Below are 19,452 nucleotides of genomic sequence, written 5' to 3'. Positions count from 1 at the left end.
ACCTTCCAAAACGCCACAAAACACACCACAAGCCTCACCGAACGTCTCCTTGCTACCGCGATCTTGCCCACAGGAAGCCGCGACCGCGTGCCAGCAGGGAAAATGGCCGCGGATCCGGTTCGTAACCCGAGGCGGAGTTCGCAAACTGAGGTAAATTTTTGCGGCCAGAGCTGGTCGTAACCCAAAAAGTTCGTTAACAGAGGCGTTCGTAACCCAAGGTACCACTGTATATGCTCCCAGTGACTCTGGGAGTATATAAAGGGAGTCTGAGTGAAGAAGTAACAGCAAAATGTTGTGCTTGCTTCATTTATTAGACATCTAACATGAGGTGGGCCAGTAACCACTAAAAAGAGATTCACTCTTGCTCACATTCAACTGTGAAGAATGCTAAATGTTCAGGCATTATTTATCCATGTATATTAAAATGGCAAAAATTTGTGAGATCTCACTATTTTGTGGGATTTTAACAATCTCAGAGTGATTGTGAAATCTCATTCATCTGGCAAACTTGCATGTTTTCAGCTATCTTAAAATATATTTGTAGGTAATCTGTGGAGAAGCAGGCACTTCTTTCATACTTCATGAAAATTTGCAGAGCTGAGAGATTGGAGAGAAAGAGATTTCAAGGAAGTACTGTAAGCTGTTTACGTAGCGTGCTCACAGCTCTCAGCCCCAGACTGCCAGCATGATCGCACTGCTTTCAATGTGCAGAAGAGCAAACAGCTTACTTTCTTCCAATCCCTTTCTCTCCAATCTCTTTGCTTTGCAAGGGGGGGGGGAAGGAAAAAACCACACAGATTAGGCACAGGACAACATGTACTGAGTGTAATGGTGTTCATGGGACTGAGGGACACTGTGAAGGTTGTGAATGGGCTATAAAGTTATTTTTTTCAGCACCCTTGTAACTCTGAATGGTTGCTGAACGAACGGTTGGTGAGGACTACTTGTATTTGTCACTACATTGGAGAAGTCTATGAGCGTACATGACAGTAGGTAGTAACAGTCAACAAAGAGATCCCCTATGGGCAGTCTGCCTAGGCCTCACCAAAAATTCAGATTTAGTTGTATAAGTCAGTATATTAAGTGTAAACATAGGGTACCAAGAGATAATGCATTAATGGAAGATTATAATTCTAACCGAAAATTATCACAGTAGTTTTGGAAAATGAAATTAAGTGTACAATATGAAGAATAGAAAATTATGAAACCACACTACACAAACAACATTTTACATCTAACAAAGAATGAATAGTCACAAGAACTTGTAAAGCCATCAGATTAAATTAGAAAAGTTAAACTGCATTAGAACAACCTGAACAAACTTCAAGATCTTACCCCTGCTAGGCATTAAAAGGCGCTTCTTCATGTTGCCTGGTAGAACACAGTGAATAGAAAAATAAGGAGACTATGTCAATAACCTGATACAATACTATTTTAAATACCAAATTTTATTTGTGCAACTTTTAGGTCAGTTTTATTCTTTCCAACCCAATGGAAAGTTGGAAAGGAATTATGTAAAGGAGGTCAGGATTCTGTTAATCTGGTAGCATAATAATTCAAATTTGGTGTGAAGAAAAAAGCCAGCAAAAGATAGAACAGGTCTGAAAACAGGCCAGATCAGGAATTTGGCAGCCGCTCAGAATGCTGGTAACTGCTCCACTTGAAGCAATCTTGTTCCCGGTCATAGGACTCAGGATGGACCCAGAATGGAGTTTATGGAATTCACCCCATCTTTAACATTGCACACATACGTACACGCATATACCTACTGTTGATTAATGGGCTGGAAAGAAGTCTAGAAATCATGCTCTGCATCCTTTCTCTACCTTGTTAACATAGCTTTTGAATTAATTTAAACACCAGTGATGTACAAGATGTAAATAATGTACAAAATCAACTTGCCATAGGAGGCAAGTTCATTTTAACAGTCGAGCAAACACCGTTTGCTCTTGCCCAGCTGACATAGGATCACTAAATTCATGAAGTTTTCTGAGATTAAAATACACTATATTCACAGGATTCCCTTAGTTTATCAAAATTAATTTGAGTCAACTTGTCAGTATTTACTTTATTTACAGAGATAGAGTCTAGCAGCCTGGAGGGACAAAGGGCCTGAGCTTGTCTGTATGTTTTAACTCCCTTCACTCATCATGTATAGGGCCAGAAAAGCCTACTGTAAAGAGCAGTGGTTGCAGGGAAGGCTTTGGAAGGCAGGAAATTCTTCTTCTTCTTTTTTTAAAGACTTACTTTGAATGTGCACAATGGAATTTACCAGCAATCAATATTTAAATTTTAAGATCTAAATTTTTATTTCTTTGAAGATTTGCATTATTGCAGACAATGGACTTTAAAAAGTTGGAATCCACTATTGCAGTGCTATATACTGTGAGGAACATACAGGTTCTCTAACACTACTTTATCCACATTTATAATATTATGAATTTATAAGTGCTGTACGCTTGTGTCTCAAAACTATATTATGCTACCTTAATGAACCTCAATTATCCAAGCCTCTTTACATAATTTATTTCCAACATTGGAAAAAATTGAAAAAAATAGTGCCTCACATATACAGAAACACCTCTAGCATAGATCCTGCCCAGAATGAATAAGACAAGTCATCTACTGTATTTTCACTCTTGTGGAAGAAGTTGTCCAAATTTAGATTAAACTCTTCTATCCCTCAAGAAGGCAGGAAAATCGTAGGTTTGAAATCTACTGATCCCCTAGACTTCTCATTTAGGGTTCTGTTTTTGTTCTGAGCTAAATTTTAAAAACCACCATTTCTGTTTCTCATAACTCATATAAATGTTCTATGGTAGGCTAAGGTGATGTTGGAAATTTTCTTCCAGAGAAATATGGAGTTAGCTGAAAGAACTGGGATTTTTAAGTTGAAACAAGGTAAGAAAAACATGCAGAACATGACTTCTGGAATTCTTTCAAACACTTTTTCTAAAGAGCCACAGGTATCTTCTATATCTTTTCCTGTGTAACAAAGTAGTGTTTTGCAACTGTGCATTTTTTGTGGACATATGCTATGTTCTGGGGCACATGATGAAGAGGAAGGGGGCTCAGAATGAAGCCGTCTGAGCTGCTATGCCTTTCCCTTAAAGGATACATTGGGGGAATTTTTTTTTCTGGAATTTTGTTTTCTGCAGCCTCTGACCAGAACTGACCCATTTTCCAACTCTTGCTTTGCTGTTTTTTTCCTGACCCTAAATTTGATCTTGTTCTGTTCAGTATTTGGAGAGTTATCCTACTAATGGACAGATGAACAGAGTCCCAAGCACCTTTACATAATTCCAACATTTTGTTGGGTTGGAAACATTTTCTTGTGTTTCCATGTGTGTGTGTGTGCACACATGTGCACATGTGTTTCTACTGTTGCATTTGCATATGTTTGAATGTGTGCACTTTTTCCCCAGGATATAATCAGAATGTGTCCCCTCATATTATACCAGTGTTTTTGCCTGTGTGCCCTGGAAAGCATGGTGCAGGGTACATATGCTACCCTCTGGAACATGTGGTTTTTCAACCCCTTCCTATCAGTGGCTATAGAAAGCATCTGTATTTTCTTCTGTGTAGGACTTAAGGAAAGTCAGACAAAAACTCTTAGTCCTGAGAGTTTGACTGCAGCCACTTGGAGGGAATTGGCAGGGTTGGCAAAGTAAGGGAATATGTGTTCTTTTGTTTTTAAAAATAGCTCTGTCCTAGGTCACATAAGCAAAAGGGAGGAAGGAAGGGACTTGAGAACAGAGGAGTCAGCAGAGTCTTGAGAACAAAATGTAGGGTCTACAATGGAAATCTGTGTATTACTGGTGAAATAAGGAATGATGCCCCTCACAACAACCATTTGGTGCCTTGTCTACATAAAGTAATTTGGCTGTAGAGTCATGTTATAAAATCCATTTTATAAAAAGAAAAATATCTGCTTAATACCAGCTGTTTAATTTTCACTTTTGATATAGCACTTATTCCTGTGAACAAACTATTTCAAGTTGTACACATGTGGGAAAAAATCAGAGCATACTGAGAATTTGTATACTTTGGTAGAATGTTTACTAAAAATAGGAAAATGAATGGGAAAATTCTGAGGTGTGCAAATATTGGTAGATATGTAGTATGTGGCAGTTCAAGGTACAAATGTCTGCAAAATGGCTTCTGTTCACTTTGTTAAATGAAGTGAGAATTGGGAATGTCGGTAGAAATGTAAAAGTTGGATGAACTGGGAATGGCTTACTTAAGAAGAGTGTGTGGTAAAGCAAGAAGAGACAGGACTAAGAGCAAACAGGTATGGAATGAAGGTGGATTGAATACAAAAATGCTTGACCGCTACAAAACAAATACACTGAAGTAATTTGTATAGAGAAACTGAATGAGGACTGAATCACAAAAAAGAGAGTGAATCAACTGAAAGGAGGAGGAAGACAGAGAAAGTCATGCTTGAGTGGAATTGATGAGATCCTCAAAAAGAGATAGATAAGTTTAAAGAGTTGATGTGTGAGGCAGTGCATGGAAATGATGGAAGTAAGAATAGGAGTGTATGGGAAGGCATAGTGAAAGATATTGGTGTAAACTAGATTTAATTGTATTTCCTCTTCTTTTTCTTACTAAATTATTTTGATTTCTTTGGCTTACTATTTCTTACTTCTGTTCTACAATTTGCATAAAGTTGCTTACCCTGAAAGGGAATAAAGTAAAGGTTATGTATATGTGTTTTCTTCCAGGATTTTTTATTTTCCCAGTCTAGTGATTTCCTGGTGGTCATCCAGATACTAATCAGATCCAGCTCTAGTTATTTTTTTCAAGATCAGCCAAAGTTGACTAGGAGCTGTTATTTGCTCTGACCCATCTTCCCTAAAAAATTGTACATCAGGAGACATACTTGGCTGGGAGATGGTGTCACCTAATGGTTAACTGAGCAACAGGGAGTTGAAAAAAGCTGCCCAGTTTTGTCATAAAAATAGGGACAGTGAAGGATAAAGACTACCATAGCTAACTTGACCTCAGGCATTAGCATTAGAAATTAATTTGTGTGAGAGAGGACTGGTTTTAGGTAAGGAATTATAATTGGGGTCATGATGACAATGGAGTTGGATCTGGATGATCTCTTTAACTAGCTCACTGTCCAAAGAATCCTCCAAAGAAATGCCATGATATTAACTGGTGCCACCATTAACAGCCTCATATCAATTACCTTGGCAGTTTGAATCACATTTGATAAGCGTACTAACTGTCTTTTCCAAACCTGAACCTGACACCAGTTAAGCTGTCCAGGTATCTGAAGGGCTGTTATAACTGAGGAGTCCTTGGGCTCTCTGAGCTTGGTGGAGCACTTGGTTAGTGTGGATTGTTTTTTGATAGTCTTGTGTTTCTAATTTGCCGTCATTTCCTCTGCTGATGAGGATATCCAGGAAGGGTAGTGTGTTTTCTTCTTCCCTTGTGAATTTTATTCCTTTGAAGAGTGCTCCATTACCAAAGTAACAACCCAACTTCCCACAAGAGAAGATGGGTAAGAACATTATTCAGACGAGTACAAACACACTGCAGCAACCCAGAACATCAGAAAAAGCTTCCAACAAAATGGATATCATGCAACTTTATCAAAAAGTGCCTGACCACTCAACCCACTATAGCTATGTTATCCTTTTCATAGCTATAATACAAGCTATGAAAAGGATAACACTGCCATACATCAAAAATATCTCAGAAACAACCAACAGACTATTACAACCATACAGTATCACTGTAGCACATAAACCAACTAAAGCCCTCCAGAACATCTTAAGTAAACCAAAAGCCCAAGAAGAAAGAACAGGAGTCATCTACAACATACAGTGTAAGGACTGTAACAGCCACTATGTAAGACAGACAGGCAGACAACTAGTAGAGTGCATCCATGAACACCAACTAGCAGTCAGAAGACATGATAAAAAGTCCTTAATCTCACAAGTGGACAGACTCAATCATAGTTTCAACTGGGAATCTGTGAACATCCTAGATCAAGCTAAATCCAAAAATGCTAGGTAATTCCTGGAAGCTTAGCATTCAGACAAATCAGCTATCAATAGACACATAGAGATAAACCACACTTACAAACCATTCAAGAGACAATAAAAAAGCTAAGAAGGAAACAAAAAGACTAGAACACATCCTCTCCAGCAACCAACACCCAGATAAGCAGGGATTAACACGAGACAAACAATCAAGCAGAAAACAATAGCCTAATCAAGGAACTACCAAGGAGAAAAACACACCCCCACCAACACTAGCAGGGCAAGCTACTGTATATAAATAAGGACTAAATCCTGTATACACTCAGTAGCACTGATTATGTTATCTAGTTGGGTAATGAAACATCTGCAAGCAAACAACCAAGCTCAGAGAGCACCAAGGACTCCACATTTCAACCCTGAGCTACATATATTCTCTTCTGTTGGGGCTGTTATAAAGGAGATGGAACAGAACTATTCCATGAGACAGGACTTAAGTACATTTGGTTGGATATTGAGAAGAAATTCAGCTAACAGCTGGTCAGCAATAGAACAGACTGCTTCAGAATGTTAAACAAAGACTGTATAGCTATTATGCCCAGGATGCGGTAGTGATAGTGTCCTGAGCATATGGCTGGACTAAATGATCTCTAAGTTCACTTTTAACTTTCTATGATTATACGAATAACCTCTAAAATATCTGGCAAAGTCATTTTGCATTATTACACACTTAAGAACAGCTTTCAGATAGAAAAAATCACTAAGTCACTCTAACAGAATTATTATTATTAACAACAAAAATGAAAAGCTACAAAGGTTACTAGGTTGCAGACTTAAGAACTATTGTAAATAATGTCAAAACTTAACACCGGAAAATATTTACCATCCATCCCATTGTGCTGTTCATAACTTCTTTTTCCTAAGATAGTTGGAGATCCATTGTTAATCACTGAAGCAAACTTGTAAGGCACACTGTTGAGGGAGCCAGATAAACTCTTAGTAGGATCAGGTTTCAGAGGACAGGGATGAGACTCTGTATGGAAAAAGCATCATGTTAGGCTAATTTTGTAAAAGCCAGTGGTAAACTCATGTATTTACATCTGGAAGAAATCTGAATATTAAGAGCTGCCCAATTTCACGTATCATCTGATCTTCTGCACTGCAGATTCTTTCTTTCTGAATTACCTTTCTTGGCCTGGCATATCTGGTTCATGTGTGTGTCTGTAAACACATGAACACACATGAGATGTGTACATGCACACACATGAGATAAACAGGAAAAAATAACTGAAAGAAAAAGGATTGTCCAGGAGCTCATCGGTCTTACTGCTGAACAATCTATCACCTTCAAAGGGAAAGTCCTAGCCTTGGCCTCCAATGTCAGTCCAGCAGAATGGAGCCTGGCACAGTGACAAAAGCAATAAACAACAACATAAATGCAGCTATCAAATCACTGTGTGATCAGCTGTATTCAATTCACGCTTAGTAAATCATGCTGCTCTTGCTTGTAAAATCTGGGTTATTTGCCTGTTGTCCTCTTGCACATGAGAATGGAGGCAATTTCTTCCACCAGAAATGGTATTTCAGTATACATGCTTGTCAGCTGGGGCTCAAGGAGAATATTTTGAATCCAAGACTGTCCAATTTTATGCCTTCATCTATAAATTGGTGAGGAGCTGACTGGAGCGCCTCCACTGTAATAGAACTAGGCAGTAAATGTTGGAATAAGATCTGGCATTCCTCTAAAGTTTTTAGATGTAATAAGTTGTCATTGATATACTAACCAGCATAGGCCAAAGGTCTCTGTTTTCAGAAAGTTTGGAACCACAGAGACCTGACAAAGTAATAGGATATTATACTAGCTGATATTGAATTGTCAAGAGACAATTCAACTGATCACTTGAAGAGACAAAGGAACTCCCACACTATTTTTGGGACATGGTTGGAATGTTGAGGGAAGATGAAAAGGCTATTATAGCTTCCATGTCAGCTACCCCCAGAGCTTGCTTCAAAGAAGGGCTCACAAATGTGAACAATTGTGACAAATCTGTTTAGTAAATCCCTGGCAATATTTAGAAGAGTCTATTGTATGATCTTCTCCAAGGCAAAAAGCACAAAATTTATACATATACAGCATGGTTTGAAATCTGTTTTCAAAATGCTGACATTTGTGAAATTAAACTTTAGGGTTGAAGGTCAACTGGCCTGCAATGGGTGGTTGAGGGTGTCCTGAGTATCAACTCTCCAACAAGGTCTTTTGGAGAACAGTTGGAACAAGTCAAAGAAAATAAAGTAATTTAAGAACTTAAATAAGATAGTATTGAAAAAGAATCTGAGCTCAAGGACAAATATGCTATAGTAGTAAAAAAGAAACAGAAATCATTCACTGAAAGAAACACCTCATTGTGAGATTCACATGGAAAGCAGGGCTCCTGCCAAACAATTTTATAATCTCTATATTTCTGTATATTAAAGAATAAAAGTATCTGGATTAGAATAAATTCACCCAAAGAAGGAGAACCATGGACAAGTCTTTCCAAAAGAAACATTTACAAGGAGGCATGAAATACAGGTAATCCTCGTTTAACAATGGTAATTGAGACCAGAATTTCCATCACTAAGTGATACAGCATGATGTCATGTGACTGCATCGCTTAGCAACAGCAATCTCTGCAGTCCTCATTGCCATCGTTAAGTGAGGATTGCAGGTTGCTAAGCAAAGACCTCTTTGCAACTTCTTGCTGGCTTCCAACAACCAAAGACAGTGGGGAAGCTGGCAGGAAGTTGCAAGCAGGCAGGCAAGTGGCATGCACGTTTTTGGGCCTAGGGGTGGCTGCTGCCAGGTAGGATACTTACCCAAACAAATTGCGATCTTCCCTACTGACTTTGACTTTGCTTGTGGGAAGCTGGCAGGGAAGGTCGCAAATGGTGATCATGTGACCATGGGGCACTGCAACTGTTAAGTACAAGCTGGTTGCCTAGTACCCAGATCATGATCATGTGACCACAGGGGTAGTGTGATGGCTGGAACTTCAAGGACTGGTCATAAGTACTACTTGTTCAGCACTGTCACAACTTCAAATGTGAATGTGGCTGAATGAGTGGTTGGTAAGTGAGGACTATCTGTAGCAGGATGCTGGACTTATTATTCCAACATTAGTTGGGAAGTGAACACCGCAAACAGAGTCTTTCCAGAAAATTTCTAACTAATGGTGCCCAACAATTTTTTCTTTCCGAGAGTGAAGCAAGGCACAAGAGGAACACATATTCTTGATTTAATTCTAATCAACAGGGAAGATTTAGTTGTGGAAGTTCCAAGTACATTGTGGGAAAGCGACACATAATGCCAGAATTCTTAATTTAAGAAACTGAGTCAAACATATATCCTTGACTTTAAAAAGCAGATTTGAATAAACTTAGAACTATGTTAACTAGGATTCAATGGCAGGAAAAGCTAGAAGGGAAAGGATCCTGAAGGAGATACTAAAAAGCAGATCTGCGAACAACTCCAGTGAGGAAAACAATGAAAGACAGCAGAAAGTCAAACTGATGGCCTGGAAACAAAAATTGGATACTTCCAGAAGGTGGAAAAAGGGTCAGATTACCAAAGAAAAGTACATACTGGTAACAAGGAACTACAGAGCTGGTGTGAGGAAAGCTAAAAGCTCTCTTGGTTTCTAGTCTGAAACCACTACATCAAACTGGCTCTTGATATTTAATGTTAGTCCCATTTTTTCAGTGTTCCTTGATTTTCATTGTTTGCAGATGATTTGCATTTTCGGCTATAGTCTGAACAAGTAGTGTCATCAGCATAGCACAGGTTATTGATATTTCTTCCTCCAATTTTAAAAATGTGTATCTTCTTCCAATCCAGCTTCCCTCAATATATATTCAGCATATAGGTTGAATAAATAAGAAGGGAGTATACAGCCTCAGTCTTTTGCCAACCTGGAGCCAGTCTGTTTCATCATGTTCCATCCAGACTAAGGCTTCCCAACCTGGGTATAGGTTTTGTATGAGGACAATAAGGCGTTCTGGGATTCACATTTTTCTCAGGACATTCCATAGTTTGATGTTATTAACACAATTGAAGGCCTTTCTATCATCAGTGAAGCACATATTGATTTCTTTTTAGTATTGTCTGGCTTTCTCAATTATTCAATATGCACTGGCAATAATGCCTTGGGTTCCTCAGCCTTTTCTAAAGCCAGCTTGAACATGTAGTATCTTCCTTGCACATAGGGCTCTAATCTGCACTGGACGATCCTAAGCATTATTTTGCTAGCATGTGAAATTAAGAATACTGTATGATAGTTTGCACTGTGTTAAGTCTCCTTTGGTATTGACATGTAAATTGACCTCTTTCAATTGTTGGTCACTGCATCATTCTACAGAATTGCAGGCATAATTTGATTAGATCCTTTGCAAATTTTTCTTCAGCAGATAAACGTCTCCAAAGCAATGGGAAAACCCTTCCACATTGTTTTCAAAGAAACTATATGAGCATGCTCATGTAATCACCTGGAGTTAAACTGAACTCAAGGGAAACTTCTTTAACATTTTTAGCAGATTGTGGAAATGCTGCACATGATTTTAGCAAAACATTTGGCAAAGTACACCCCCCAGTTTTCTGATGATAAAGACTGCTTGACAGTTTAGTACATACATGGCTGGCCCAAAATTTATAGCAAGAGTGTCCATCAGTAGTTTCACATCAAACAGGAAAGAGGACAAGTGACAACTTCTGTCTTCTAGCTACAGTGGGGCAAAAAAGTATTTAGTCAGCCACCAATTGTGCAAGTTCTCCCACTTAAAAAGATGAGAGAGGCCTGTAATTTTCATCATAGCTTTACCTCAACTATGAGAGACAAAATGGGGAAAAAAATCCAGAAAATCACATTGTCTGATTTTTAAAGAATTTATTTGCAAATCATGGTGGAAAATAAGTATTTGGTCAATATCAAAAGTTCATCTCAATACTTTGTTATATATCCTTTGTTGGCAATGACAGAGGTCAAACGTTTTCTGTAAGTCTTCACAAGGTTTTCACACACTGTTGCGGGTATTTTGGCCCATTCCTCCATGCAGATCTCCTCTAGAGCAGTGATGTTTTGGGGCTGTCGCTGGGCAACACGGACTTTCAACTCCCTCCAAAGGTTTTCCGTGGGGTTGAGATCTGGAGACCGGCTAGGCCACTCCAGGACCTTGAAATGCTTCTTACGAAGCCACTCCTTCGTTGCCCGGGTGGTGTGTTTGGGATCATTGTCATGCTGAAAGACCCAGCCACATTTCATCTTCAATGCCCTTGCCGATGGAAGGAGGTGTTCACTCAAAATCTCACGATACATGGCCCCATCCATTCTTTCCTTTACACGGATCAGTCGTCCTGGTCCCTTTGCAGAAAAACAGCCCCAAAGCATGATGTTTCCACACCCATGCTTCACAGTAGGTATGGTGTTCTTTGGATGAAACTCAGCATTCTCTCTCCTCCAAACACGACGAGTTGAGTTTAGACCAAAACGTTCTACTTTGGTTTCATCTGACCATATGACATTCTCCCAATCCTCTTCTGGATCATCCAAATGCTCTCTAGCAAACTTCAGACCGGCCCGGACATGTACTGGCTTAAGCAGGGGGACACGTCTGGCACTGCAGGATTTGAGTCCCTGCCGGCATAGTGTGTTACCGATGGTAGCCTTTGTTACTTTGGTCCCAGCTCTCTGCAGGTCATTCACTAGGTCCCCCCGTGTGGTTCTGGGATTTTTGCTCACCGTTCCTGTGATCATTTTGACCCCACGGGGTGAGATCTTGCATGGAGCCCCAGATAGAGGGAGATTATCAGTGGTCTTGTATGTCTTCTATTTTCTAATTATTGCTCCCACAGTTGATTTCTTCAACACCAAGCTGCTTGCCTATTGCAGATTCAGTCTTCCCAGTCTGGTGCAGGTCTACAATTTTGTTTCTGATGTCCTTCAACAACTCTTTGGTCTTGGCCATAGTGGAGTTTGGAGTGTGACTGTTTGAGGTTGTGGACAGGTGTCCTTTATACTGATAACAAGGTCAAACAGGTGCCATTACTACAGGTAACGAGTAGAGGACAGAGGAGCCTCTTAAAGAAGTAGTTACAGGTCTGTGAGAGCCAGACATCTTGCTTGTTTGTAGGTGACCAAATACTTATTTTCCACCATGATTTGCAAATAAATTCTTTAAAAATCAGACAATGTGATTTTCTGGATTTTTTCCCCCATTTTGTCTCTCATAGTTGAGGTATACCTATGATGTAAATTACAGGCCTCTCTCATCTTTTTAAGTGGGAGAACCTGCACAATTGGTGGCTGACTAAATACTTTTTTGCCCCACTGTATTCCACCCAATATTGTGTCATCTGCAATAAACATTCTCTTTAAATCATTAATAAATCTAGACAAATTGGGATTGAATCCGTGATATCCTACTTGATTTTAAAGAACATACTAGTTAATGAAATTACATATCTACTCTATTTGAATGTTTTATTAATGGAAAAAGTTAAGCTTTAAATGATAAAAGTCTATACACTTAAAATATGGCAAAGCATTACTGATATAGGAGTTCAATGTTCCTTGACCTTAAGGACTCAGAAACTGAATAAGGCCTCAATAACCGAGATGGAGAAATATGTTTAGCCTATATCTTTCTTGGGCTTGGACAGAAGGCTATTTTTTTTCTGGAAATATTCATGTCTCCCACAAATTGCAGTATATAGGAGACACTGGATCACTGTATATTTTTCAGCCACCAAAGTTAAAAAGCACCAAATTATGCTCAGGAATAAGCTATTGCGGAAGAAGCTCTGAAGAGAAAACAGCATACTCCACTTGCAGCCTCAAATAAAACACCTGTAATTTATCATCAGTAACGTTAAAACCATCTGGGGCAATTATACTTCCTTCTCACAAGGCTTACACTTGTTTATAAACAACTGTCCAACTTAAAACAAGCATCAAAGTTCATATCCAGGCTCAGTGATATATAACCAATCTCCAGAATCTTTAATTCAGCTCTCAGCTACATTTGGCAGGAGACTCCCAGAGATGGCTCAGCTAGTTCAGAAACTTTATGGCAGACAAGAATGAAGGCTTAACGCAAAGAGCTGATTGTCTACTGCAAAACGAAGAATTTAGAGTCTTTACATTTCCATGGATCAGTGTTTCCATGTCCTAGGAAATATAAGACTATGGTAAATGGTACCCAAATGAAAATTAGGGTTAGGGTTAGGGAAAATTAGGGATTACCTGTAGAGAGGGGATGGTCTAATCCTTCTCAAAAGTCACTGTAGTCATAAAAATTATGTATACTGTGTGCGTGGTTTGTGTATGAATTTTATAAACTAAGGAGTTGGAAAGAAGTATTAGGAGAGATGCAGGCTTTCACAGCCAGCGTCAATCCAGTGGTGACAAGCTTCTGCACTAATAGGCCATGGTCTAATTATCTGATATCCTGACATCTCGCCAGCAAGTGTGGCTGGCATATTCAGAGGTGAAAGTGATCTGCTCTGTAGCACACTTCTCAGCAGTTCACAGGCAACTCTGTTCAACATTTTAGTGCTTGAATAAAATGCCATAATAGAGATGAGGGGTAAGGGAAAAGTATTGGATTTAGTGATCAATAGGTCTATCCTCAAATCAGAATATTTGCAACTAAACCAATCTATTATGTGGGTCCTTGCCCCACACCCCAGCATTTATAATACTGTAATAAATTGTACTTATGTACAATTTAATTTGGATGAGAATATTACTGAATGAAAAATATACAACCTCAAAAGAAAAAGCATTTGGTTGCATAGACTAAATGAAACAGAAAAGGATTCTGGGAAGAACCCACAATTATATGTATCATAAGCTGCCTAGAACTGCAGGAGGTTGGGTGGGTAAATAATTAATAAATTAATTTAACAGAAAGCTATCTCTATTCCTTTGCCTTTCACTGATAGCATACCAGCATAAACCAGAATGAAGAGTGTTAATTATATTTTGTTTCTTAGACAACAGACCTTTAGTAAATGATAGGAAGCCATAAAAATACAGAAACTTCAGACATCTGTGACTATGATTTTATTGGTATAAATATATCTTAGGAATATATCCACTGATAAAGCTGTTGGACAGAAAAATATTTTATGATTTTGGAGAGAAAATAATTTTATCTTAGGTTGTTCATAAATATCTTTTAAATGTGAGATGTAGATGGTACAAAGAAAGAATAAAAGAGTAGACTTATAAAGGTGAATATGTGTACCTCAGGGTTTAACTATGGAGTCCTTGGGGTTCTCTGAGCTTGGTTCTTTTCTTGCAAACGTTTCGTTATCCAGCTAGTAATAAAACATTTGCAAGAAAAGAACCAAACTCAGAGAACCCCAAGGACTTCACAGAGTAGACTTAGGAATCTGCAGGCTACTAGGGGATTCAAAGTGGCCTGTGAGCCACTGAGGGCTCTTAAGAAGCTTCTAAACACAACTATTATAACCTTCCAATGAGAGTCAGGGTGGTGAAATTCAGGCTAAGAGGAAATTAAGAGTTTCTTTGTTCTCAGTAAGTACTCTTGGGAAGCAAAGGCCTTAAGATTGAATGCAACTGTGCCTAGGACCCAGGGTCTAAAACAGCCCTGAGAGAACTGGAACCAGTAACATAAAATTGATAGGGGATATATAGTTGTATGAAGTGTCCTTTATTTCTTTATAGTACTGCTTACTCAGTTTGGGTTATTTATTTATCAGATTTTTATACCACCACAACTGACATACTCTTGGCAGTATACAAAAATGTAAAGTAGCAATAATAACGTACTATATACACAATAACCCAAAACAACAACAAAACATTAAACTGGAGCAATATACACATACATTAAATTCAGTTAAATTAATCTAAGATCATAAAATCATCAGATTGGAAGGGATCTTGGAGGTCTTCAAGACCACCCCCTGCCCAGGGCAGGAATCCTCGCATGTTCCAGACAAATGGCTGTTCAAACTTTGCTTGAAAACTTCTAATAATGGACCACCCATGACTGCTAAGAGACAGGTTGTTCCATTCATCAGGAAGTGCCTCCTTACTTCAAGTTTGGATCTCCCTCTGTTCAGCTTCCATCCATTGGTACTTGTCATACCCTTGGGCACTATGGAGAAAAAATCCATATATTCTTCCGTGTGATAGTCCTGCAAGTACTGGAAGATGGCTATCATCTCCGTTTAAACTTCTCTTCATTGAGCTAAACATATCCATTTGCTTTCTTTAAAGGATTTAACTTCCAAGTCCCTCACTATCTTTGAGGAAAAGTTCTATTATAACTTGTTTCCAGAAGACCAACAAGGTTGGGGCTAATCCAATTTCCAAAGGAAGCTGTTCTATAACACTGAACGTATGGAGAAACATCTCCTCTTAGCCTCACCCCCTGATTTTCCAAAGTGGGAGAATCACTAGCAATTTTCCCAGGATCTTTGTATTGGATAGGCTGATTCCAACCTATATCACTTCAATTTGTCATGGAAATTCCTCCCCACAGGAATCTTTTGCTGCATAATTAATCAAATTCTAACTCAAAACAAAAGGGTTGAAGCATTAAAAATGACACAAACTATCATTCAAAATCTCCACCAATTATTATGAAATTTGGCATGCTTCATCCCTCATTTAGACTTCCTGTAAATTTCAATCTGTTCTGGGGAAAGCAAAAAAGCTATAGACTTGTTAAGTACTGGGTTTTAAAGGAGAATCACTTGAAAATACATTTAGACATTTATGCCTTTTCCATGCTAGATAGTAGAAGTCAGAGCTTTGTTTTTCTGGCTCTACTTATGACTTTGTGACTGAATTGCATTAGATTATCTTTGGAGTGACTGGGAGAAAAGACAGATCTGATCCTTGAAGTAGATTAGGCAGTCCCTGCACAGATCCCTAGTATACTTCTATCTCAAGATTATATTTCATTCATTTTCCAAAGTAAATGTAATCTGTAAAAATCTTAAACCAAATGTAACATGTTAACCTTTTTGTTACTAATTTGGACAATCACAAATTCACAATATTTTTCCAGCATGTTTTTTTGAAGTGTATATTTGCATTTCCAATCTTTCTCTGTCAATATTTCTACATAGTTGCACTTTTAATGACTTCCTCTAAAATGAAAAAAAGTCATTTGTTCTCATGGAGAAAAACTGTAAGTGGCACTATAGCCCAGTGTTGTGATGGGAAAAGTGGAAGATTATTTATTTATTTAAGGAAGATAATAAGAGAAACTAAAAGGAAGTAATAAGGACAATAACCCTGCTCAGACTGTTAAAATCTCTCAATTTTAATAAATATCATTCCATGCTAATTACAACTCAAGCACAGGAAAAACATGGTAATCTATTTACCTAGATACTGAAGCACTGCTTCTAAAGGTTTTCTAACAACTTGCTTTGACAATAAATTTTCTGAAGCTTCTGGTAAACGAGCTGCACCTGAAGACAACATTGGAATAAATATTACTTTATATACATATTAACAAGTAGCATTTCTGAAACCAAAAGTGACATATTTATGACATGAAGAAAATCTATATAATAAGCAAACAATAATACTGAATATAAATGAGATCTTAATGGCAAGATTTTCCTGTCCCCCTCAAGGCAATAAAGCATTAATCACTTGTCAGCCTCAAACTTGTGTACAGGTAGTCCTCACTTAATGACCATTCGTTCAGCAATGATTTAAAGTTACAATGGTGCTGAACAAATAGTAGTTGTGACCAGTCCTCAAAGTTATGGCCATTGCAGCACCCCCGCAGTCATGTGATCAAAATTCAGGGGCTTAGTAGCCTACTTGCATTTACAACTGCAGTGTGCATTTCAACTCCCCTCACCCACCTATCTGCCCAACTCTGCCCTTTTGGCTGCTCTGCATGCCACTGCCACTGGCCCTGCCCCCCTGCCCCCCACCCTGCACTCTGACACCCCTGCCGCCCCCCATCCTTGTCAGCAGCAGCAGATGGGGGTACAAGGCAGAGTGTAGGACAGTGGGGGTGGTGGAGTGCAGGGTGGCCAAAAGGGCAGAGATTGGGGGGGAGACAGGCAGGTGGGGGGAAATGAAGCAGGGCAGGAGAAGTGTGAGGTCCTTGCCTAACGACAGCATAGTCTTCACCTAATGACCGCAACTGGGACTACTGGAACTGCAATCGCTAAGTGGTCCCATCACATGATGTAATGACATCGCTTAGCGAGAGAAATTCCAGCTTAAATTAGGGTCATTAAGCGAGGACTACCTGCATTTCAGTTCAGAGGTCAGTCTGGTGTTTTGGGATATCCTTCACTTCTCCATCATGCTATAGCTCAATTATGATCAACATTTTGTACACCCCCAAGCTTCCAAATAGGTAGTTTTTCCTTTTTCTAATTTACAAAAGTATTTATTTCTGCTAATTAGAGAGTTTGTATGTAGAAGTTCCATATTTATTTTTGGTGGCCTCATGTCATATTCAAATTGATAGCAATTTATAGCCACCCTAGTTTGCTACTGGAGAAAGTTATTTCTCTGTCTCTTTCTTCAAACATATACATCACATACACAGTTAGGTTTTTGTGACAGGAAACCTCATCTTTATTATGGTCACAGACCAGAATTACAAATAAAAATACACTGAAATACATTGAAATACATTAAAGGAAGTGAACAGAACATGATACAATATTTACAGATCATCAGTGGGCAGTCAAAATCTGCCTAATTTTGCAGACAGTATAACAAAATTTAGTTACGTTCAGGGAAACTAAATCATTCTGATCAGATAGCAACAACTGAATGTAAAAAAGATCAGAATTCCCTGGATATTTTATCAGATGAGGAGTTATTAAATGGGTTCGTGATTCCTTATAGAAAATACAGTATAATAGGACATGTGCTGCCTCTTTCTTCAAACATGTACATCACATACACAGTTGTTAAGTTTTTGTGACAGGAAACCTCATTTTTTCCCCCTTCAACAGCACTGAGTTACTTTTTAGGAATTATTTAAAATGTAGGTTAGCAATATGCTATTAGAATAGATAAAGACTCACATTCTGCTTTGATTGCTGCACTGTTGATAGTCACATGAGGATGTCTTGCTGCATGCCATGGACGCAAGATGTCTCTACATAAACGTCGGGCAAGCCTGGTTAGTTTGGTTGTGTGTAAATAGAAAGCCTGTCGTGTTTTCATAGCAAACTTAGGGCTCCCGTTGTTTCTTATGGGTCCAGTATGAGGACTCTATAAAAAAGCAAATTTGTGATATGGTTTGGTTAGAAATTTAAAAAATAGATTTCCTGCATGCAAAGAAAGGCCATGTGAGGCTCAGTGTGGAGAGATGATGAGTAAAGAGAAAGTTATATACGGAAAGCTGCAGAATAATAGAACTATGGAGTTGGAAAAGGAGATTTATTTATTTAGATTTTTAAAAAATACCTGACTCCAAATGACTCTCGGTGCTAAGGTAATCAAAACCCACCTCTTGCTCAGTATAGGAAATCTGTACTGTACATCTCAACAGATGGCTCCCCAGTTCTCCCCCAGTGAAGGGAAACTCGCCATCTCCCTTAGGAACTGATTCAACCAACGATCTACTCTTTCAGTTGCATTTTCCCCCCAAACAGTATTCTATAAAGTTGTGGATTTATCCCTATGAAGATGTGCATACATCCTATGCATATGGGGGTTGTGCAGAGCAGTTATGGTAACAGTGCCTGTACAAATACATATATGGTATGTGATTGGGAGGACGGAATGTACACATATGAAGAACGCATGTATCGCGTATTTGGATAAATGGCTGTGGCTATGTAAATGGAAAAAGGGGACGCGGTGGCGCAGCGGCTTAATGACGCTGAAAGTTGCTGGCCAGAAACGGTCAACGCTTCAGCGGTTCGAGTCCAGCCTTCGCGTTAGCAGGGTTTGCTCCTGTTTCCTCCCCAGTTCCTGTAAACCCAACAGTTCGAAAACTCACGTGAGTAGATAAATGGGTACTCTCACTCTGGTGGGAGGAAAAATGCTGGCGGCGCCTTGCAAAAAGGAGTCGGGAGCAGTTGCTGGTAAGCGCGAAAAACTGCACGCGCCCAAAAAGGGCGCGAAGCAATGGAAACCCCGCCTCCTGCGCTCGCCAGCTGGGCTCTGCTCTAGGAAGGAGGCACTGGCAAACCACTTCCGAAACACCTTGCCTTGAAAACTGCAAAGGACTCGTCCAAGCAGTCACTGCAGAGTCGGTAACGACTGATCGCAGATTTAAAAAAAAAAAAAATGTAAATGGATTGTGCTAGTGCTTGATCCATGTGCACTAGTGTGGAGATTGAACAGGGATGTTGTGCTGTATGTCTATACAGATATCTAATGTTGGTATGTGTGTACGATAGTGTGCATGTGTCCATATTGGTGACAGGATGTGCACGTGGACCTTGTTGACAAGC

At 39.1% G+C, this 19,452-nt stretch overlaps 1 protein-coding gene across 9 annotated transcripts in view; it reads right to left on the bottom strand.

The window, feature by feature from the left end:
• Positions 1 to 19,452, bottom strand: part of MTA1 (metastasis associated 1) — a 155,768-nt gene that overhangs the window by 65,831 nt on the left and 70,485 nt on the right. For 7 of the 9 annotated variants that reach the window (XR_015798316.1, XM_025171966.2, XM_088153133.1 and 4 more), the window contains 4 exons: positions 18,073 to 18,262; positions 16,393 to 16,479; positions 6,877 to 7,026; positions 1,336 to 1,371 (listed from right to left, as the gene is read on the bottom strand). Coding sequence is in view for 8 of the 9 variants with exons in the window: in XM_025171966.2 (XP_025027734.1) it covers positions 1,336 to 1,371; positions 6,877 to 7,026; positions 16,393 to 16,479; positions 18,073 to 18,262 (463 nt within the window). In the remaining variant the exon portion in view is untranslated. The remainder of the gene's footprint in view (positions 1 to 1,335; positions 1,372 to 6,876; positions 7,027 to 16,392; positions 16,480 to 18,072; positions 18,263 to 19,452) is intronic. The other 2 variants (XM_007436380.4, XM_088153132.1) reach the window with 1 other exon arrangement.

This window comes from Python bivittatus, unplaced genomic scaffold (assembly GCF_059951505.1).
Source record: "Python bivittatus isolate LINGU-HERP-01145 unplaced genomic scaffold, Pbiv_v1 ctg000700_np1212, whole genome shotgun sequence".
Classification (NCBI taxonomy): domain Eukaryota; kingdom Metazoa; phylum Chordata; class Lepidosauria; order Squamata; family Pythonidae; genus Python; species Python bivittatus.
Note: the sequence above shows the minus strand (reverse complement) of the source record. Positions and strands in the feature narration are given on the sequence as shown.